This window comes from Acinonyx jubatus, chromosome E1 (assembly GCF_027475565.1).
Source record: "Acinonyx jubatus isolate Ajub_Pintada_27869175 chromosome E1, VMU_Ajub_asm_v1.0, whole genome shotgun sequence".
Taxonomy (NCBI): Eukaryota; Metazoa; Chordata; class Mammalia; order Carnivora; family Felidae; genus Acinonyx; species Acinonyx jubatus.
In genome coordinates, this window is record NC_069397.1 from 37,213,882 (window position 1) to 37,235,607 (window position 21,726).

At 57.6% G+C, this 21,726-nt stretch overlaps 1 protein-coding gene across 6 annotated transcripts in view; it reads left to right on the forward strand.

The window, feature by feature from the left end:
- LOC106980471 (MLLT6, PHD finger containing) overlaps nucleotides 1–21,726 on the forward strand; it is a 27,332-nt gene continuing 5,606 nt past the window's right edge. The window contains exons 1-21 of one of the 6 annotated variants that reach the window (XM_053212517.1): nucleotides 1–432; nucleotides 1,638–1,717; nucleotides 2,184–2,238; nucleotides 2,469–2,578; nucleotides 3,556–3,659; nucleotides 3,889–3,982; nucleotides 6,284–6,442; nucleotides 7,110–7,208; nucleotides 9,647–9,785; nucleotides 10,383–10,997; nucleotides 11,441–11,628; nucleotides 11,842–11,950; nucleotides 13,149–13,215; nucleotides 13,415–13,631; nucleotides 13,722–13,947; nucleotides 14,077–14,274; nucleotides 14,378–14,466; nucleotides 15,579–15,928; nucleotides 16,366–16,456; nucleotides 17,469–17,819; nucleotides 18,436–20,221. In XM_053212517.1, the coding sequence (XP_053068492.1) occupies nucleotides 324–432; nucleotides 1,638–1,717; nucleotides 2,184–2,238; nucleotides 2,469–2,578; nucleotides 3,556–3,659; nucleotides 3,889–3,982; nucleotides 6,284–6,442; nucleotides 7,110–7,208; nucleotides 9,647–9,785; nucleotides 10,383–10,997; nucleotides 11,441–11,628; nucleotides 11,842–11,950; nucleotides 13,149–13,215; nucleotides 13,415–13,631; nucleotides 13,722–13,947; nucleotides 14,077–14,274; nucleotides 14,378–14,466; nucleotides 15,579–15,928; nucleotides 16,366–16,456; nucleotides 17,469–17,819; nucleotides 18,436–18,477 (3,492 nt within the window). In that variant the 5' untranslated portion in view covers nucleotides 1–323 and the 3' untranslated portion in view covers nucleotides 18,478–20,221. Of the gene's footprint in view, nucleotides 433–1,637; nucleotides 1,718–2,183; nucleotides 2,239–2,468; nucleotides 2,579–3,555; nucleotides 3,660–3,888; nucleotides 3,983–6,283; nucleotides 6,443–7,109; nucleotides 7,209–9,646; nucleotides 9,873–10,382; nucleotides 10,998–11,440; nucleotides 11,629–11,841; nucleotides 11,951–13,148; nucleotides 13,216–13,414; nucleotides 13,632–13,721; nucleotides 13,948–14,076; nucleotides 14,275–14,377; nucleotides 14,467–15,578; nucleotides 15,929–16,365; nucleotides 16,457–17,468; nucleotides 17,820–18,435; nucleotides 20,222–21,726 lie in introns of those variants that run through there. The other 5 variants (XM_053212516.1, XM_053212515.1, XM_053212518.1 and 2 more) reach the window with 5 other exon arrangements.

The following is a 21,726-nucleotide window of genomic DNA, read 5'->3' on the forward strand; positions in this document are numbered from 1 at the left end:
GGCCGGGCGGCCCTGGTAGCCGGGCGCGCGGCGCGGAGGGGGCGAACCCGGCGCGCGGGTCTCATTGTTGCGGGGGGGGGGCCCGTCGGGGCATGAGGGCGAGAGCACGGCGGGGGGGGCGGCCAGACAGAGCGAGCGAGGAGGAGGAGGAGGAGGACGCCGAGGAGGAGGAAGGAGGAGGCAAAGAAAAGAAGCGGCGGCGGCGGAGGAGGAGGAGGAGGGAGCGAGGAGGCGCGCGGCCCCCCGCTCCCTCCCTCCCCCCCTGACCCCCGACCCCCGCCGGCCGGCCCCCCGCCCCAGCCCCGGAGGGAGCTCATGGGAGTATGAAGGAGATGGTAGGAGGCTGCTGCGTATGTTCGGACGAGAGGGGCTGGGCCGAGAACCCGCTGGTCTACTGTGATGGGCACGCGTGCAGCGTGGCTGTCCACCAAGGTACGGGGGTGGCCCGCGGGGGGCGGCGGGACCCCGGGGGCGGCGCGAGCAGGGAGCCCCCGGCCGCGCCCTCCGGGGACCTCCTGGGGCTCGGGCGCCCCTCCCCCACCCCACCTGAAGGGAAGGGAGGCGTCAGGGGGCTCCCCCCGCCCGGTCCTGGAGGACCGGGTCAGGCATTGTTTTCTTGCCTATTGTTCCAGTCCCGCGCCCCCCACCCCAAGTTGAGGGAGTTTGGGGACAGACTAGGGGGCAGTGAGTGCACTCTCGGCGCCCCACACCGCCAGTGTCGGGGCTGCTGGGGGAATGTTTACCTGCGAGGTGTCCCCTCCCGCCCGGTTATTTTGGTCCCGGCTCCCGGAGGGAGAGGTCAAGGGGGGGTCATCCCCCCCTCCCGCTTCCGGATACTGGGAGGAGCGGAATTGGGAAGGGAGGAGAAGGGTCCCAGGGGAGAAGGGACTCCTAAAATCCTCTGGGAAGAGCTGCGGATAGGAGCGAGGTTGTGCAGGGGGCCGGGAAGAGAAGAGGGAGGTTTGGAGTTTCCCCCAACAGCACATGGTTCGGGAGTTAACTCCTTGAGGAGTCTTGCCGAGGGCGCAGGCTGGCATCTCCGGCTTGTCTGGCACAGCCAGCTGCCCCCCCCCCTTCCCGGGACAGCCCTTAATGCTATCGCTGCCCGCTCTTCCCGCCACTCTCCTATTGGTTACCTGCACTTGCACCTGCCCTTGGCCTTGCCTTTTGACCTGTACCTATTACAGTTACAGGCTTAAGATGAGGTCCCTGGACCCCCTGCTTCCCCACCTCTTCTCTTACTGGCCCTTTAAGAAATGCCCCCCCCCTCCCCATAACAAAACGTGTTTGACTGTTGTAAATGTTGTCCCTCTGGTTTCCTCTATTCCTGATGATGAGGACTCTTCCCAGGCAGGAGTTGGGAAACAGGTCCAGAAAGAGCATGGGGTAGGGAGTCTTCTAGAAGTTTAAGGTCAAGGGCTCAGACTTCTCACCCCTGCCAGGAGTGTTTAGTTGTGTGGTTGAAGGCTGGCCATGTGCTGTGGGGCATTCCTTGTGGTCCTGCTGTCTAGTGAGTGACTCCAGACAGGGGAACAACAACCCCCCCCCCCCCACGCAACCCTTAGAGTTACCCTCTTCCCCCAGTTGCTCTGGGAAAAACCAGGGCTGACTTGGCAATTCTTCTCCGCAACCCCCAGCTTGCTATGGCATCGTCCAGGTGCCAACGGGACCCTGGTTCTGCCGGAAATGTGAATCTCAGGAGCGAGCAGCCAGGGTGGTGAGTTTGAGACTCCCTCCCCACTTCTGTACACCTGAGCGTCTCCTCCCAGTTAAACTAGGGGACGCTGAGGCTGAGGCTGGGGTGGGACTGTCACACAGGACTTCCTGTTTCCTGCACATCTATCACCAACCCAGCTCTCCCGCAGCTCATCCTTCACTCTGCGCCACCTCCTGCACTGAGCTTTTTATTTTTGTTAGTTTGTTTGAACTTTTTATTATGGAAAGTTTCCAACATGTGCAAAAGTGGAGGGAATACTACAACGAACCTCCTGTCCCCATCACTCATCTCCGACAGTTACCACTCATGGGCAACCCCGTTTCTTCCAGATCCCTACACATCCCCCGTAGACAGCTTATTTCGTCCTGGGGCCCTCTGAGTGTGTTGAGGAAGGGCCCAGCTCAGCAGATCCCCCACTCCTTTTTGGAACCCCCCTCCAAATCCCTGTGCCCCCTTGCATTGGCAGAGGTGTGAGCTGTGCCCACACAAAGACGGGGCATTGAAGAGGACTGATAATGGAGGTGAGGGGGTCCCTGAGCCCCAGAGTTCATCGGTTGAGGTCAGCAAGGCCCCCTGAGCAGGGTCTGGGAAGTCAGGAGTGGACTGCAGGGGGGAGGGGGGCAGGGTGGGGATGGAGGTTGGAGTCTGATGGGAAGGCTGTGGAGGAGGGGACTGTCCGCAGTGTGGGGTTGTGAGGGGCCAGGGTCTGAGGCTTGCCATGGCAGCTGAGGCCAGCCCCCCGCCACCCCAGGCTGGGCCCACGTGGTATGTGCCCTCTACATCCCGGAGGTGCAGTTTGCCAACGTGCTCACCATGGAGCCCATCGTGCTGCAGTACGTGCCTCACGATCGCTTCAACAAGGTCAGCCGCCCGTGCCACGCCCTGTACCAGCCCCCGCTCCGCGCCCCGGCCCACCGTCCTTGGGTCCCTCCATTTCTCTCTCTCCATCCAGTGTCCTTTGATTCTGTCCAGCCGAAGGGGGGACTCAGGAGGTGGGTAGGCACCTGCCACTGACTGGCAGGTGCTTATGCTCTGGGGCTCAAAGTGAAGCAGTAGCCTCCCTTGCGGTAATACTGCACGGTCCAGTGGGTGGACCTTAGCAAGCAGTTCACTTGCTCATTGGCTGGACACGTTTTACTCAGTGCCTACTATGTGCCGAACCTGGGCTGAGGTACTCAAAACAGATGTGGTCCCTGCCCCATGGAACCCACACTTCTGTGTGGGAAGGCTGTAAATATCAATAAACAGGCAAATAAAAAAAAAAAAACGCAGTTTGTGGTAAGTGCTGTGAAGAAAACAAACAAGGTACTGAAATAAATACCTTGTGGGGTGGGGGGGGGCACTTGTATCAGATAAATCATCGGCACTTACATCAGATAAATCGGTCAGGGAAAGCGACATTTAGGCTGAGGCCAGCCTTGAGGAGGATGGGGTTCCAGGTCCAGGCAGAAGGAACAATGTGCAGAGTCCCAGAGGTGGGCATAAGCTCCCTGTGAGCAAGGCAGACATAGTCCCCGGCCTTACAGGGCTCCCCGCCCAAGGACGGTGCCATCCAATCTAGTCTCCACCGGCTACACGTGGTGATGTAAACTAATTGAAATTAAACACAATTTAAAATTCAACTCCTCAGTCACACGAGCCACCTGTCAGTTGTTCAGTAGTCTGTATGGTTCGTGGCTACTGTATTGGACAGCAAGGTAGGGAAAATTTCCATCATCGCAAAATCTCCCACTGGATGGCACCGACCTAGGATCACGGGGAGAGAATAGAGTGGAGGAGAAGACCAAGGGATCCCTCAGGTAGAAGGGAGGAGGGGACAATTGCACTGTGTCCTGCAGACCTGCTACATCTGCGAGGAGCAGGGCCGGGAGAGCAAGGCAGCCTCAGGAGCCTGTATGACCTGTAACCGCCATGGATGTCGGCAAGCTTTCCACGTCACCTGGTGAGACCCCTGCCCGTCCCGCACCCCCTCCAGGGTTCTCCGGGATCCCTGGCCGGCCGCACCGACCCACTCCGAGGTTTGCCATGGACAACTGTCTCTTTGGTGGTGATGGCGGTGATTTCGCCAGATGGTCTGGGCCTCACCCTAGCGGTGGTCCCGGAGGGTGGGGAGAAGGCGGCTGGTCTGGTCTGTGGCCACACCCTTCTCAGGCTGACCTTTTTCCGGTTAGTGCCCAAATGGCAGGCCTGCTGTGCGAGGAGGAAGTGCTGGAGGTAGACAACGTCAAGTACTGCGGCTACTGCAAATACCACTTCAGCAAAATGGTGAGTCTCCTCGGCCAGGGCACGAGTGGGTCAGTCAGCCATACCCTCTAAGTCAGCTTTAGAGGGTGTGGGCTCTGGGCCAGGCCGGTGCCTGGCACTGGTAGGACAGAGGTGGAAGGAACCCAGTGTCTGCCCCGAGGAGCATGCCACTGGATAAGGAACAGATTGAAGCCCAGCCCGAGGTGGGCGAAAGAGGGCTGAACGAGGCAGTCCGTTCCAGAAGACAAGGCTCAGACTCTGCCTGTCAGAGCCTGGGAGGTTTTAAGGAAGAGGCAGCATTTGAGCTGAGTGGAGGTGGAAGCAGTAAGAGCCGACATCCAAGGGGGTTACTGTGCCCCAGCCTCTGTCTCAGCTCTCTCCGTGTGTCATTTTATGTGGTCCTCCCCACAACCCGAAGAACTAGGTGTACCGTATCGTTCCAATTTACGGATGAGTAAACTAAGACCCACACTTAGGTTGTGCAACATCCCACAGCTAGTGTGTGGGAATCAGAACACACAGTTTGACTTGCAAGCTCCTTGGGGACCTGCCAAGCAAAGACAGAAAGAAATGAGTCCTAGGGGGAGGGACTGGCATGGGCAGAGTCCTGAGATGGAAAAGAGAACTTGTGAACAGAACACGGTGCTTGGTGAGGATGAGGCAGGAGATGACCGGACGCTCAGGCAGGGCCGGAGCGGGGCTTGCTTCTGCCCTAGGCTTCAGGGGCCCAAGGAGAGGCTGGAGGAGGGGTTCTATTCCATGTTTGTGGAGAGACCTGTATGTTCCAGAAACTAGGGGGTATCCTGGCAAGGGAGGCTGCAGCCGGACTGGGAATGCAGCTTGGACCTCACCCCCAGGCCACAGGCTCGTAAGCAGGAGGGTAACATGATCAGGTTTGTTTTTTAGGAAGATTGCCCTGGCAAGCCACTGTGAAGCTGGATCCGAAGGGCTGAGGCTGGCGGCTGGGAGACAGCTGTGAGAAGGGGGTGGGGGGGCAGGGCTGGAGGGGTGAGGCTGGACTCTAGAATGATTTCTAGGTAGACAGGCTCACATGTGGGGTGGCTGAGAAGGAGGATTTCAGGGTACTATGTAGGATCCTGGCTCTCAGTGCTTGGACACCTGGGAATGCTATGAACAGGGGGTGCAGTGGCCTTCTGTAGGGTTGGCATGTCCTGTTCTGGCCTCGATAGTTCCATTGCATGCCCATCACCCCGGTGTAATTATTAATAGTTCCCCCTTTTGTTTTCAAAAGTATCCTGGTTTGGATCATAAATCATACGGTCACCTTGGTTTCAGGGTTCGATGATGACTTAGGACAAGGTAGGGAGCTCAGTGTGGCTAATAGGAGGTGCCAAATGGGGATGTTCGGCGTTGGTGGCTGTCTGTCCCCCAGGCAGGGTAGTGGTGGCAGGCCCAAGTATAGAAGGCTGGGCTGGAATCCTCAAGTGCCCAGCAGGACGTGGTGGGGCAAGGTGTGATGGAGTCCGTGAAGGGGAGAGTCTAGTGCTTGGCGAGGTAGGCGCGGTACCCACCACGGGGGAGCAACCGGGTGGGACGGAGCCTGCAATTAGTCCTTGGATTTGGCAGTTGGGAGGTAGTGGGTGACCTTAGAGGAAACACCTGCAAGTCTGGCACAGGTGAAGCTGTCAGGCAGGGGGCAGTCATCAGCAGTGAAGGGAAGGAGGCGGCAGGCCCTGGCTGGGGGGAGAGGCAGCACGAGGATCATGTATCTGGGTTTTTGCTGTTGCATATGTTTACTTCCCCCTTCTTAGGGGCATCAGGTCCTTTGGGATGGAAGGAACCACTGTGTTTGGTGGAGGGGGAGGGCCAGGATCAAGAGAGAAAGAGCTGATGGCTGGAGGGAAGTGTCTGGGCTGGTGGGGAGGAGGGGTATGGGGTTCAGGGGAGCAGGGACTCCCCATGAGGGCCCCCCTCTGTCCTCTACCCCAGAGAAAGAGGCAGACCTGGGCCATGGCTCAGGCTGCCTGAGATGGGTCGAGAGGCACCCTGGAAAGAGGAGGGTGGAAAATAAGAGCCCCAGGTCCTCGTCCTACCTCCAGTGGTACCTTGCTGGGGCCAAGACGCCTCTAGCTCTTCTGGGCCTTGGCTGCTGAATCTGCATTGGATAAGCCAGCTTGGGAAGTGCTGGCATTTAAGGCTAGAGAATGCCTTTTGCTGAGCAGAGCATCACTGAAGATACAAGGTCCTTTTAGTGACAAGGCGGGTGGGAAGAACTGGCCCCCGGGATCATTTGACTTTCAGGAATCTTCTCCTAAGCTATCGAAAGGAGGGTTTGGCATTTCGTCTCTATTCTTTCCCCAGAAGACATCCCGGCATGGCAGCGGGGGTGGCGGAGGAGCAGGAGGCGGTGGTACAGGGGCAGGTGGCAGCGGCTTTATTGCTGGCCGGAGAAGCCGGTCAGCCTCTCCGTCCACCCAGCAGGAGAAGCACCCTTCCCACCATGAAAGGGGCCAGAAGAAGGTAAATAAATGTCTTCTTCCTCTCCCCCTCCTGCCCACACTTGCAAACACATAACTTTTTTAAGAAGCTACCACAAGGTGCCCCTGTGCCCCCTTCCTTCCTCTGGGGCCACTGAGGGCCAGCAGGAGGCTGAGAAAGTGACACAGGAGGGGCATGGAGGGTAAGATGAGGGCGTGGCTTCTCTGGGGCTCTCCGTATCTCCATGTCCTCCCCGTGATGTGACAGTGTCTCCCAAGCCCTCAACACATGGCCCTGCACGTTTGCAGACACCTCCACGGTCTAGCCATGTGTCAGCCCAGTTTTGTATGTCCCCTCGCGCCATACATCACGGTGCACCCGGTCCCCAACCCTCTGCACGGCTCCACACCCCAGGTGGACACCCTCACAGGTACACGCTCATGTGTGTGGTGCTCTGTGTCCCTGGCATGATAATGGGACAGGCTATTTTTAGCAAGCAGTGAGGATGAGGGGGAGGGGCTGTTGGCTCTCAGAGTGACCTGCCTGAGCCGATCTCCTCCAGCCTAAGTCCCCCAGTCCCTCCACAGGGGGAGATGATGCCCACAAAGCCCATCCCTGAGAGGCGACCCCTCTCCTCATGCACATGTCATGTTTATCCTCCCCCAGACTGTCCCCCACAACCTGTATCTGGTCACTTCTCCCTCCCCAGAGTCGAAAGGACAAAGAACGCCTTAAACAGAAGCACAAGAAGCGGCCTGAGTCACCCCCCAGCATCCTCACCCCGCCTGTGGTCCCCACTGCTGACAAGGTACTGCTGCCCACACCCAGGAGGAACGGCCACGGTAGGGGAGGGAGGTACGCCGCGAGGGTCAGAGTGAGCCAGGGACTGTGGGCACTGCCTCAGCAGCTTCTGGTTAATGTGCCTCTACTGCCCACCCCACCCCACCCCTCTCCATTCCCCTATTCTAGCCCAGCGGGTGCCTGTGCTCCTCAGCCCCACCAACCACTGACCAACCAGGAGGGGTGGGGTGGGGTGGGGGGTGCTGCCCTGCCTGCTGGCTGCCAGATGTTTACATCTGCCTCTGTCCAGACAGAGCCTCAGCTCTGGGCTGTTGTCTGCGGGCACCATACTCAAGCTGGTTCTCCAAGCTCTGGGGCCCATTTCCCCAGAGATAGGCAGAGAGGACCCCTTCGCTTTCCCCCCTCCCCCACATCAGGACCCTGCCCAGAGCCTGGCTCCCAACCGAAATCCATGGTGGCATGGGGCAGGCCCATGGACAGCACCCCAAAACCCCCACTCTTCCCACCCTTCCCAGGGCTTGGTATGTCAGGCCTGTCTCCAGAAATGGGCAACATCTGGAGGAGCAACCGGCAGGCCCTACCCGAGGCTAGGGAGTCGCTAATCCAAGCCAGAGCAGCCCTTCCTTCCCCTCCTTCCAGCCACCGCCCCCCACAACCCACCCACCCACAGAAGGAGCACAGGGGCCTGGAGAAAAGCTGCTTCTTCCTGTCACCACTATGACCCACTCACCTCCACCTGCCTTAGGAGGTTGGCGGAGCTCTGGGCATCTTAGCAGGAGGCTCAGGTGTCAGGTTTCCAGGGTGATGTTGTGGCAACCGTCCTTCCCGGTAACCCCCTCCCAGCCTGCTTTCCAGGGCTCACCTGGAAAAGCTTGTCATTCCTGCCCTCTGACCTTTCCCTGGGGCCTTTACGCAGGTGGAAATATGGCCAGAGATATGGGAGTCCCCAGTGGCCAGCTGTCCCCTTGGACATGTAGGAGCATTCTGCCCATCCCCCTCCACCCACCCCAGCATTTCAGCTACCCCTCCCCCTAGCCCCTCTCCTCCCTTGCTCTCAGAACCACATCTGGCTCCCTTCAGAACTCCAGCTGTTGAAAAGAACAAAGAGGAAGACAGAGACCAGGCCTCCACCCAGGGAAGGGTGGCTCTCATCGCCCTATCCATCCTTCCTGTAGCATTTGTTCATGTACTAAATACCTGGTCTCTACCAGGAGGAAATGCACCATCCCTGGCAGTAATACGAAGCCTTAACTCACTCACTCACCACATGCCAGTGTCACTTCTAGAACGGGGGGATGGAAGGAGTACGTGGGGATTATTAGCTCATTTAATCCTTAAAGTAATCCAATGAATTAGGTGTTTTGTTTTTTTTTTAACCTTGTCCAATAAATGAAGAAGCTGAGGCACAGAGAAGTTAAGTAATTTACCTAAGAGCACACAGCTAGTAAGTAGTGGAGTGGCAGTCTTGAGGGCCTGTACTCTTAACCTACCACAGGACACTGTCTCTGCGGTATAATAATAGCAGCCACTGGCATCAGAGCCATCATCATTATTGACCCCATACTACATATCTGGCTCTGTGCTCCTCGTGACTCTCCAAAGAGGCATAGTTGGTCTTGTAAGGACACAAGCTCAGCGAGGTTGAGAGACCGAATAACGTAACAGCAGTCGATGGTAGAGCCCACGAGGCTCATAGCCAGCTCTGCCTGACCCCAGAGCCCATGCTCCTCCAGCCAGTACCCTGCTGCCCTCAGAGGGGTTGCTGGAAGCCTCGGACACGGGGACTGTGTATTTCAGAACAGTGTGGCAACTGTTGACGTGGCTGATGTGAGTGCACAGAGCTCTGGAACTAAGGGACAAGAGTGACTGGGTCCACCCCAGGGATCCAGGTGGCCCCATGGAAGAATTTCATGAACTTCCAAGTTGAATTGGGAAGGATGAGAAGTTTTCCAGGGACAGCGAAGCCAGGCTGTCCTGGCAGAGGGCTGGGCACTGCAAGCTCAGGTGGTTTAGGAGGGGCACAAGCGTGGCCAGGAAATGGGGTATCTGCTGGGCTGCAGCTCAGGGTGTGCGGGGAGGGCAGGGTGGTGACTGGAGGCCTCAAGGATGGGGCCGGGGCAGTGGTCCCTCTTCCCAGCACAGGCCCATCCAAGTCCAGCCCTCTTGGCACCACTAAGCGTTTCTTTAAAGGATGAATGATCAGATGGGCACATCAGTACAGGCTTGGGGACTATTTTTCACTCTCCTCTGCCTCAGGTGAAGGATAGACCAACTCCTCTCTCCTCACACCCACTTCCCTGTTCTGGGCTCCCCACCCACAAGTCCTTTCCAAAGCAAACTTGGGCTCTCCCTGTAGAGCCTGAGCCCTGTGTTCTCCTGCCCCACTTCCGGGTTTGGGTGAGCCGGGACAGCGGGCCTTGAGCCTTCCCTCTCCTCCTTTCTCAGGTCCCCTCCTCAGCCTCCTCCTCCTCCCACCATGAGGCCAGCACTCAGGAGACCTCTGAGAGCAGCAGGGACTCAAAGGGGAAAAAGTCTTCCAGCCATAGCCTGAGTCACAAGGGGAAGAAACTGAGCAGTGGGAAAGGTGTGAGCAGTTTCACCTCCGCCTCTTCCTCCTCCTCCTCTTCCTCCTCCTCTTCCTCCTCCTCTGGGGGGCCCTTCCAGCCTGCAGGTGAGTGTGGGCATCCTGGAGGAAGCTGGGGGTGGGACAGCCTTCAGCCAGCCCAGAGCTTCTCTAGCAAGGGCCTCTGCATACTGGTTTGCATCTCATTTGCTTCTTAAATTGGTTAAAGATGGGAGATCCCCACCAAATGACTCCTCTCCAACCCCCACCCCCCAGCCGGTCCCTCTCAGGTCCCACTCCTCTGCTGCCCTAACAGTATGCACTTATTATCCCTTGTGCCACAAGGTGCCATTTTTAAAGTGTCAACACTAATGATCTCCTATAATCTCTACAGTACAGTGAGATCAGTTAGGCAGGAGTTCTTCTCCTTCTCTCTTATCACATGTGGGAAAGCCGGAGCTGGGGACCCTCATCCCAAGACATAGAGACAGCGGCAGAGCTGGGACAGGAACGGTGGCTTCCCCAATCCCTGCCCAGAGCTCTCTCCAGCTAGTGCCCTTGGGAGTGGGGTGGGAGGGACATGGGGCCCAGCTGTAACTCAGTTTTCCCTCTGTGCAGTCTCGTCCCTGCAGAGCTCTCCCGACTTTTCGGCATTCCCCAAGTTGGAGCAGCCAGAGGAGGACAAGTACTCCAAGCCCACAGCCCCCACCCCTTCGGCTCCCCCCTCTCCCTCAGCCCCTGAGCCCCCCAAGGCTGATCTCTTTGAGCAGAAGGTGGTCTTCTCTGGCTTTGGGCCCATCATGCGCTTCTCCACCACCACCTCCAGCTCGGGCCGGGCCCGGGCCCCGTCCCCTGGAGACTATAAGTCTCCCCACGTGTCAGGGTCCGGGGCCTCAGCAGGCACCCACAAGCGGATGCCCACACTGAGTGCTGCCCCTGCACCTGCTGAGGAGACCCCCGAGACAGGCCTGAAGGAGAAGAAGCACAAAGCTAGCAAGAGGAGCCGACATGGACCAGGACGTCCCAAGGGCAGCCGGAACAAGGAGGGGGCTGGGGGTCCAGCTGCTCCCTCGCTGCCCAGTGCCCAGCTGGCTGGCTTTACTGCCACTGCTGCTTCACCCTTCTCCGGAGGTTCCCTGGTCAGCTCTGGCCTGGGTGGTCTGGCTTCCCGCACCTTTGGGCCTTCAGGGAGCCTTCCCAGCCTGAGCCTGGAGTCTCCCCTGCTAGGGGCAGGTTAGTGACCCTTGGACATGTCAGGGCCCAGCCAGTCTAGTGAGGGAACAGAGGCATAAACATGCAGTGAGAGGGAAATGATAGAAACTGCTCCAAAAGACAGAGATACAGGAGGGAAGAGATAGTCACCTCTAAGACACTCCCCCATACCCATCATCTGCAGGCTTGTAGTGAGAGAGTTTGGGGTAGACTGCCAACAGGACCTACCTAATAGAAAAGCCAGGACTCCCCCAGGTCTGGGCAGGGCAGTCTAATAAGCAGGTACATCAAGCAGACGTCACAGGCAGATGTGACATCTTTGTAGCGAGAGCATTAGACTGCTGTGTGTGGCCAGACCCAGGGGAGTGTTCTCTCTGGGGAGGGGCTGCCCCAGCCACCTGGTGGAGGAAGGGCGAGGGGGAATGGTGACTAAGCTTCCCTCTGTGTCCTCCTTCTGCCTGTAGGCATCTACACCAGTAATAAGGACCCCATCTCCCACGGCGGCAGTGGTGGAATGCTGCGAGCTGTCTGCAGCACCCCCCTCTCCTCCAGCCTGCTGGGGCCCCCAGGGACCTCGGCCCTGCCCCGCCTCAGCCGCTCCCCATTCACCAGCACCCTCCCCTCCTCCTCTGCTTCTATCTCCACCACTCAGGTGAGGCCTTACTCCTGGGCTCCTCCATCCCTAGACATGTGGGGGACAGGCTGCCTAGGACCCCAGGTCTCCATGGGAGAGATTGAGAATGTCTTCCTCTCACTGGCCCTCTCTCCTCCCCAGTACACCTACCTGATCCCCTCCTCCCCCGACACAGTTGTGCCCTAGATCCAAGAATAACCACCAGGCTGGACTATACCTCCTTTCCCTCAGGTGTTTTCTCTGGCTGGCTCTACCTTTAGCCTTCCTTCTACCCACATCTTTGGAACCCCCATGGGTGCCGTTAACCCCCTCCTCACCCAGGCCGAGAGCAGCCACACAGGTACGTGTCTCTGATCCCATTCCCCTTTCTTCCCAAAGACCAAAGGGGCACCTGTCACCTGCATGTCACCCCAGAAAGGATGGGAGGGCTTTCTGGCTGCCCCCTCCCTCTGGCCGTTGCCCACCCTGAAAAAAAAAATCCACACACAGCAAACCAGGGTATACTTTCACGTTAAAATCCCCTGATGGGACGGGTAGGACCTGGCAGAATTAATTACTACTGCTCCATCTCACAGAAGAAAAAGGCTTAATGACTTGCTCAAGGCAGTTCAAGTAGAGAAGGGCAGAGCTGGAGCTCAATTCTGGTCCTGACTTCAAGCCCCGTTCTCTGGTCACTGCAGCATAATTCCCCGCTGGCCTCTTAGTAAGTCCTTGGGATGGGCGTCTAGGGAGTCCACTAGCTGGGCAACCTGCTCTCCGGGTATTTAGGAGTTAAGGGGGAGGATCACAAGCGCCCCTCCCTCTCCCGGGAGAGTTGTCCCAGCCCCAGAGAGCTGATTGGCACAGAGACACCACCTGGCCGGTTAGGGGGCGGAGCCTACCTCCCGGCCGCCAGTTCAGGTAAACTTTCTAAAAGGGGCCGAATCCGACTCCAGAATTAATGACCCGACAGCGCAGGGTGACTACATTTTCCAAACCGCACATTGGAATTCTGTGGCCCAACAAAAAGGTTTGGCAACCCAACTTGTGAGTTTATGAATGTGAAAAGTCGCACAAAACTATAATAGCTACAGTTATTACGGGCTTGCTGCAGGACAGCTAACACTTCACATTTATTACCTTATTTTTAATCTTCATCACGACCAATTCAGAGATATTAGTTTCAAGCCCAAGGTCACATAGCAAGTATCGGGCCCAAGTTCAATCCAAGACTGTGTAGACCCCGAATTTCTATAACCCTGAAAACACCAGTAAAGAAATTGGGAGGGGGTTCCAAAAGAAGCCAGGCAGCGGCCGCCTTTGTGCCTAGAGAAAGGGGAAGAGACCAGATCCCTTGGCTGTGCCTCCCAAGGGGCCAGGTTTCTAAGCCAGGGCTACCAGCGACTTAAGAGCTAGAACTGCCAGTCTGGGGTTGGGGGAGATGCTGGGGGAAAGGGGTGTGCGGTAAAGTCCCAGATCCCGCACCACTTCCCAGGCGGGGACCGTGAGGCCGACGGCACCCCTTCCCCGCTGATCCCTGCTCCCCTTCTCCTTCCAAGAGCCAGACCTGGAGGACTGCAGCTTCCGGTGTCGGGGGACCTCCCCCCAGGAGAGTCTGTCTTCCATGTGAGGGAGGGGGCGGCGGCTTGGGGGAGGGGCTGGGAGCGGGGCTGGAGGGACACTGAGGGGAGGAGAGGGCGGAGAGAAGGGCGCCAGGAGAGGGTGGGGTCCAAAAGGGGACGACTGGAACCCCTGAGGGAGGAGGAGGGAGACAGGAGTGGGGACGTGAGGTAAGCCTGACCCTGGTTTTCTCTTCTGACCCCAGGTCCCCCATCAGCAGCCTCCCCGCACTCTTTGACCAGACAGCGTCTGCATCCTGCGGGGGCAGCCAATTAGACCCAGCAGCCCCCGGAACAACTAACATGGAGCAGCTGTTGGAGAAGCAGGGCGACGGCGAGGCCGGTGTCAACAGTGAGGAGGGGTGCAGCCGGGCTGGGAGACCTGCCCTAGGACCCCCAGACTCGGTCACCTTTTTCTCCGAGGTCCCCAGACCTTTTAAGATTCCGCATTTGGCCCCGCCTCGGCCTTAACTCTTGGCTACCCGGGCCTGATCTGTATTTAACCTTTGCTAGGCCCCGCACCTGGACCCGCCACCTGTGCACCCCGCCTTCGGCCCCCGCGGCCTCCTGGCCCTTACCTTCCTATGCTCCAACTTCCTCCTGCCTTCACAACCCTTATCACAGCTTCTACCCGCGAACCTCAGGCCCCGCCCCCAGTCCTCACACCTCCGGCTCCCGAGGTCCCGCTCTCCGAGCTCACCCAAGTCTCGCCGGCCGGCGCCTTGCCTTCTCTTTTTAGGTCTCAGAGCGATTTCCTCCTCCAGGCCCCGCCCTCCAGGCCCCGCCTCCGGTTCTCTCGCCCCGCCCCCAGGCCTGGCCTCCCGTTTCCAGGCCTGCGGGCTCAGGCGCTCTCACCCTCTCTCCGCAGTCGTGGAGATGCTGAAGGCACTGCACGCGCTGCAGAAGGAAAACCAGCGGCTTCAGGAACAGATTCTGAGCCTGACGGCCAAGAAGGAGCGGCTGCAGATTCTCAACGTGCAGCTCTCTGTGCCCTTCCCCGCCCTGCCTGCCGCCCTGCCTGCCGCCAACGGCCCAGTCCCTGGGCCCTATGGCCTGCCTCCCCAAGGTAAGGGGACTCCCACCCAGTCTGGGAGTAGGGGCCTCTGCCGGGCGATGCGACGTGGCCCTGATTCCAGCCCTTGACCTCCTTCCCTGCTCCCCTCCCTCAGCCGGCAGCAGCGATTCCTTAAGCACCAGCAAGAGCCCCCCGGGGAAGAACAGCCTTGGCCTGGACAACTCTCTGTCCACGTCTTCCGAGGTGGGCGCCGCGGGGAGAGGCAAGGGGGGGCAGGAGGGGAAGCGCCAGGGCCTTCTGGTCTCATCTCCACCCTACAGCTATTGGAGGCTGGGCAGTGAAGTGATTGGCTGAGCAATTGGTTGACTGATCCGTTCATTCCTTCAATAAATAATGATTATGAGGTGCCTACTTTTGATGCCAGGCACTGGCTACGCAATCAGTGAGCAAAATGGACTCAGTCCTGCTCCTGAAGGTAGACTGTAAATCCAAGAAAATGATAATCACGAACCAGGAAAGGGGCTAAAATGGAAATAATTTGAGGGTAGTGAGGAAGAGTGGGGGTGGGGTTCTTCTGGAGTTATGAGGTGGTTAGGGAAGGCCCCTGAGAAGTATTTGCGAAGGGCTTATTACAGTGCCTCACACAAAACAATCCCTGTGTAATTGGTGGGGGTTGGGGTACCGGTCGCTATTGTTATGTGGTGGTTGCTACTGGAATCAAACTGGCTTCTTAACATACTTGCGCAATCACCGTCATCATCATAGCGAATATTAATGACAGACTCGCCCTCTGAAATCACGTCCTGTGCTGAGGCTTTCAAAGCATTGGCTTGTTTAGCCCTCACAATAACCTTGTGGAGTAGGGACTGTCATCACCCCCACATTGTGAGTAAACTAACATAGAAGCCAGTGAAGCCATTGAATTGTGGACCGTAGAGTTTGAACCTGAGCCTTTCACTCCAGCCACTGCTCTCCTGCCTGCAGAGTTAACAGAGCCTGTCTAAGAATCAATGGCTTCACCCACGTGTGGGAATAACGAGATGGTACAGGTCACACATTGAACCCTGGCTCTGGTTCGCTAGATGGCCACCACCATCGTCACTGTTCATGATTAAACCAGGATTGCAAGGGGTGCTGGGCCCCCAGGAAGTGATTTGTAAACGTGATTTGTGAAGGACTCTTTGGATTCTTAGCCTTTATCCCTGGGCCTTGCTTCTCTCTCCTGGGTGGCTCTGCTGGGTGAGGTGGAGGGGGGCTGTGCTCTGTGAGAATGCTGGTGGGTGCTGGGCCGGGGGCCAGAGAGGTCGTGCTGGCCCCCTGCCCCTCTGACCCCTCCCTTCCCCCTCCCTCCCCAGGACCCACACTCAGGCTGCCCCAGCCGCAGCAGCTCGTCGCTGTCCTTCCACAGCACGCCCCCACCGCTGCCCCTGCTCCAGCAGAGCCCTGCTACTCTGCCCCTGGCCCTGCCCGGGGCCCCTGCCCCGCTCCCGCCCCAGCCGCAGAACGGGCTGGGTCGGGCACCGGGGGCAGCGGGACTGGGGGCCATGCCCATGGCTGAGGGGCTGTTGGGGGGGCTGGCGGGCAGCGGGGCCCTGCCCCTCAATGGGCTCCTGGGGGGGTTGAATGGGGCTGCCGCCCCCAACCCTGCGGGCTTGAGCCAGGCTGGCGGGGCCCCCACGCTGCAGCTGCCAGGTTGTCTTAACAGGTGAGGGAGAGCTCAGCCTGGGGAAGGGAACGGGGAGGCTGGCTCTGGGAGGGACTCCCCCAAACACCCACAGTCCCCCTTAAAGGAAAAATGTTCTCCAGTCTCACAAGGTATAGAATCTAGTCACTTCTTGGTCCCAGGTACTCCCCAGATGTTAGATGTGAGTGCCCTCTGGATGGTAGCTCTCCAGGGACAAAGTCGCCGGTTTCTTTCTTGCACCCCCAATCTTGATTTCCCTTTTGGGAAAGCTCTTCTATCTGACTTGTATCCCTCCCAGGGCAGTATCTGAACTCGCTCTGTTTCTCTTTAGCCCTCCAAAACCGCACATCCCTGCCTTTCTCCACCTGGGTCTGAGGGAGTCCGGGAACTTGGCGGGGAGGGGGGAGGCATATGTCCCTGCCCCTTTCCATAGTGTGTGTTTTGTCCCCCTGTCTCAGCCTAACCGAGCAGCAGAGACATCTCCTGCAGCAGCAAGAGCAGCAGCTTCAGCAGCTCCAACAGCTCCTGGCCTCCCCACAGCTGACCCCGGTAATGCCCGCCCCTCCCAGCTTGCTCCAGCTCCGTAGGGAGGGCCCGTGTCAGGAGCTGGGCCAGCCTGGGCCAGGCCGGCATAGAAGGAGGGAGGGCAGCCCCAGGCTGGGCCCCTGTGGGGCATGTGGGGGCAAAGGGGATGAGGGTTGCTCTCAGGCCCCTGGGCATTGCGGAAGGGGTGCTCCAGTGGCCCCAGATAACATCCTAGTGACAAGGTCTGGAGGCTGGTGGGTCCTCAGTTACTGAGCATTTCCAATCCCAGCCCCAAGGATCTTCAGGGGGATCTTCAGGGTCTGTGGCTGAGCAGGTGACACCCTCTCAACCAGAGCAGCCCCTTTTGGGTCTGTCTTACATGCTGGGTTCTGCTAAGATTTCCTGTGGAGAAAAGGAGTTCTTCCTTTTAAAAAGGAGAGAGTTGAAAAAATAGAAAACATAATCATTTTCCCCTAAAGAAACATTAGAAAGATACACAGGAAACCAATTCAGCTGGTTACCTATAGGGGCCCGATGGGAACAGGGGTGGGGGCAAGATCTCTTAAGGTAAACCTTGATATTTTGTTTTGGTTTTTGGAACACTGAAAATGCCTTGCCTATTTAAAGCAAAAATAAATGAGTCTTAAATGAAACAAAACAAAACAAAAGGTGGGGGGGGCTGGAATACTATTGACCTAGCTTAGTTATATCTCAACTTGGGGTCGTGCCACCCCTAGGGCATTTGTGGTTGTCATAACAACAGGAACTGATTCAGTGAGGGGGTGGGGCCAAGGATGTTAAACATCCTCCAGCACTTGGCCCGTAGTGCCCCAGTTGCCAAACACTGATGGCAGTGACTGCTTTCTGATCCAGATGGGAAGATTTGAGTCCCCAGGTAGGGAGATGGAAACAGAAACTTGACGGTCCCCCAGGTCTCCTTCCTCATAGTTCCAGGGTGATGGGATGGGGCCTGGGCCAAGCAGGGCAAGCTAGCCCTGGGGACCACTGGCCCATGAGTGGTGTGGCCCCCTTGCAGGAACACCAGACTGTTGTCTACCAGATGATCCAGCAGATCCAGCAGAAGCGGGAGCTGCAGCGGCTGCAGATGGCCGGGGGCTCCCAGCTGCCCATGGCCAGCCTGCTGGCAGGAAGCTCCACCCCGTTGCTGTCCGCGGGCACCCCTGGCCTGCTGCCCACGGCGTCTGCCCCACCTCTGCTGCCCGCCGGAGCCCTGGTGGCTCCCTCGCTTGGCAACAACACGAGTCTCATGGCTGCAGCAGCTGCGGCCGCAGCAGTAGCAGCAGCGGGCGGACCTCCAGTCCTCACTGCCCAGACCAACCCCTTCCTCAGCCTGTCGGGGGCGGACGGCAGTGGTCCCAAAGGAGGGGTGAGTAGGGGGCCCAAGGCCGTCCTCCTGTCTCCCTTCTCCGGGATGGGCAGAGGTGGAACATCAGAAGGTACATCATTAGATGTGTCATCAGAAGGAGGAAGGAAACTACCCCTAGGCCAGCAAAGTGCCCTGCCCCAGACCCCAGGGCCTGGGCTGGATCCACGATAAACTCTGAGCATGGTCTAACAGAAAAAGGACCAATTAGAAAATAGTGTTCCTCTGGGAAGACCAGTTAGAAAAGTCTGTTTCCTCTCTGAGTGGACCAGTTAGAAAAAGATGATGCTCTGGGTGGCCCATTTGGAGAAAGGTCCTCTCTTTTTCCTCTTAAGGTATACAGGCAGAGCCCAGGGTGCTGGTATTGGCTGGAACGTTCCTGCTTAGCTGGGTGCCCTTGTGCAGGGCAACTTGCCCCCCCTCCCCGCTTCCCCCCCTCCCACACACACAAACACCCACGAAATAAAGAACACGTTAGCCCAAGAGCCCAGGGCAGGGGCTTCAGCGGGGCTCCCTCACTGTACCCTACAACAGCTTCCTTGACCCAGGCAGCTGTTCTCAACTGGGTGTTAGGACCAGACACCTCCTAAACCCCCAGCCTCCCTTCCTCTCTTTCCAGACCGCTGACAAAGGAACCTCAGCCAACCAGGAAAAAGGCTAAATCCACCCAGCCCCTCCTGACCCCCAGATGGAGGGGGCAGATCTTGGCCTGAGGGGTCCTAGCCTGGAGCAGGCACCTGCACCCAGACACTGGAGAGCCTCAGCGCAGATCATGTGCCGAGGCCTGGGGAGTGTGGGGTGCTCCTGGTGCCGAGGACTGAGACGGAGAGGGATGCCCCTTCCATTGGCCCCCTCTCCCTCTGCACTGACCCCTTTGTGAGGGGCTCAGAGGGAGGACAGGCTCCAAGCCCACCTAGGAGCCCCCACTCTCAGCAAATGTTTTGAGGTCCTCCAAGAGCAAAGTGGGCCATGGCATAAGTGGGGGGTTGGTTGGACCTTCCACATAAAATGGATCAGCACTTGAGTGGGGAGAGGCGGGGAGGGATAGGCCCTGGGCCTGCCCCTGCGCGGAAATCTCTTATGAAAGGAGTAGTCCTGCTTTACCTGCAGTTTCTTCCCAACTTGGGCAGGTGGCAGAAGAGATCCCTTGGACCGTGTCTCACCGGTCCCTTGCCCCTGCACCCCAACAAGGGTTACAAGCTGAGCTTGTAAAAGCCCACAGACTAGGGAGCTGAGGAAGGGGCAGGATGGCATCAAACTCAGCCCAGGCCTCCCCACCTCTCTGGAGCCCCCAGTGACGGGCTGGGGAAGGGCAGGGGAGGAGGCCCAGCCCCCTTTAGTGCCCTGTCCCTTGTTTGCACTATTGGATTTAGGAGTGCGGAGGGTGGGAAGATGGAGCTGCCTGACTCAGAGAGCGTGTGCCTGTGAGCCTGTGCATGTGTGTCTGCGTGCGTGTGTGTATGTGTGTGTGTGTGCTCGCGTCTGTCTGTCTGACTCCCCCTGGACCTGGGGCAGCCGAGGGCAGGGATAGGAGCAGTGCTCAGATGAGGCGGCACCAGAAGGGGGCTCCCAGCTTCTGTTTGCACCCTCCCCACCTCACCAACTTTGGTCCCTTTCTGGGGCGTGAATGGTTAACAAAACCAGAACAGTACTCCAATATTGGAGAGTAACCGGGGGCTGGGGGCTTTGAATCAGGGTAATATCCTGCCTTCCCTCCCCCAGACCCCACACGGTCTCAGTGCCCCCTCAAACCTCCCCTCTCCCCGCCCCCCACCGCCGCTGATGGTCTGTCCTGCTTCCCTGGCACGAAGGGAGTCCCAGGGATGGGGGGATGGGGCAGAGAGGGGGGGGGTAAAGTGCCACTTCCTTTAGTGAAAACCTCCCTCCCTGAATTAGCCAGCTTGCTCCCCTGCACCCTACCCCCACTCCTGCCCCCACCGACCAGGGGAGCCTTCAGCTTGAGCTGACCTGACAACTGTCCCTTCACCCACCAGCTATTCCCCCCCTCAGGGTGTGGGGGCAATTCTCACCTTAAAGAGCCCCCACCTGCTCAGAGCCTTTGGTGGCAAAGGCTGAGTGAGGGGCCAGTAGGGCAGCCAGGAGAGAAGGGCAAGGGTGAAGCCTGTGTCTGTGTTTCAGTTGCACTGGGGTTGGAGCCAGGAGAAGGCTTTTCCAGCTTTCCCTGAAGCTCATGTCTCGTCAGTGTTTGCATGTGTGGATTTTTTTGTGTGTGTTTCCGTTTGGGTTTTTGTTGTTGTTGGTTTTTTTTTTTTTTTTTAAATAAAGAAAAGAAGATGTGTATATTTTTGGCAACGACAGAAACGTAGTGCAGATATATTTTTGCCTGTGCTGCTCAACTGGTTTTTTTCTGATACTGAAAATAATATTAATATTCCTGTTGATAAGACTTTGTAAGATGTTAGGGAGCTGATAAAGGAGGGGGTGGGTGGGAATCCTTCAGAGGCAATTTCTTAGGCACTTGCAAGGGCTTGGGGGGAGGGGGGAAGGCAGTTGTGATGACCTCAGAAATACTCACTTTTTATTAATGCTAAATATCAATTAGGAAGAAACGATAGAATTCAGCATTTTATTCATCTTCATCTATTAAGCTCTCTAATTCCCTGCCCCCGAACCACTGAAAAGAAAAATAACCTTCAGAGGTTCTTAGAAGAGTTGCCCATTCACACTCACACCCTTGCCCAAGGCCGGCCCTCTAAGAACTGAAGTCAACTTCTGTTCTGGATGCTGAGGAAAGTAAACCCGCTCCAAGGCTGCTGGGGCAGAGAGTGAGAGGTCCCTATGATTTAGTGCACTGGAACCAAGACCTCCCCCCTCCCTCCCAGCACCCGAGAGTCTGGGGTTCTCATCTCCAAGAGTCTTTTGTTTTCCAGCTTTCCCCAGGCTGGGGTGCAGCACCAGGTAGGTTAGATTTGAAGAAGGGACCCAGGCTGGGTATGGATTGCTGTTGTCCCTCAGTTTGGGACAGAGGGGCATGAGAGAGAGAGTACATTTCCTTCTTCGGAGGGAGCTTTATAAGAAAGTTCTGGAGATCTTCAGGGTCCCAATGCAGGGGGAATGGCTATACTGACCTCACCCTCCTTTCCCAGCCTTGGTCCCTTTTTCCAGGATGAATTTGGATGGGGAGTGGGAAAAAGACACAGATTTGTATATCTCTACCTAGCAGAGCGAAAGGATGTGGTTTGCAGGGCGGAAATGAAGTCTGAAAATGCATGAGCAGAGCTTCGTGTGTAATCACGCTCAGTGTGGAGGTGTGAGGGCTGTGCATGCAGAACCCCTGTCCAGCTCCGAAGTCACGACTGGTGCATGAATGTCACAGCTGGTGCATGAATGTCACAGCTGGAAGGGACCTGTCTTTAGGGGTGGTTTGAGCCAGTTCCTTGCTTCACAGGTGATAGCTCCAAGCCTAGGAGGGGCAGGGGCTCGGGGCAGAGCCAGGACCAGCCCTCAGGACCCAGGCCTCCTGGTCCTGGGCTCTCTTGCCCCCCACTGCACCACCTCCATGTGGCTGCCTGTCTGTCCCTGTGTGTGTGAGTGCAGGGCTGTGCCCAGGTGGGAGGGTATCTATGTAGCACTGATTGTCTTAGCTCAGAGCTGATGGATCCTTTCCATAGACAATGACACTTTAAAGATTGCTTTTTTTTTTTTTTTTTAAGTTTTTCCTATTTGTGTGTGTCTTCCCCTCAGGCTCCTGGGTCTGCTGCTGCCTCCTGGTGCCCTAACCTTGAGGTCGAGAGCACCCCACCCATTCCTGTACTGAGGGCTAGGGAAGTACTCCTGGGGAAGGCCTAGGCAAGTGAGGGGAGCCAGAGCCAGGGGCCAGCTCTGAGAAAGGGTAACCTCCACACTTCCCTTTCCTCCCTGAGCTGGAAATGCAGACAGCTTTTCAGAG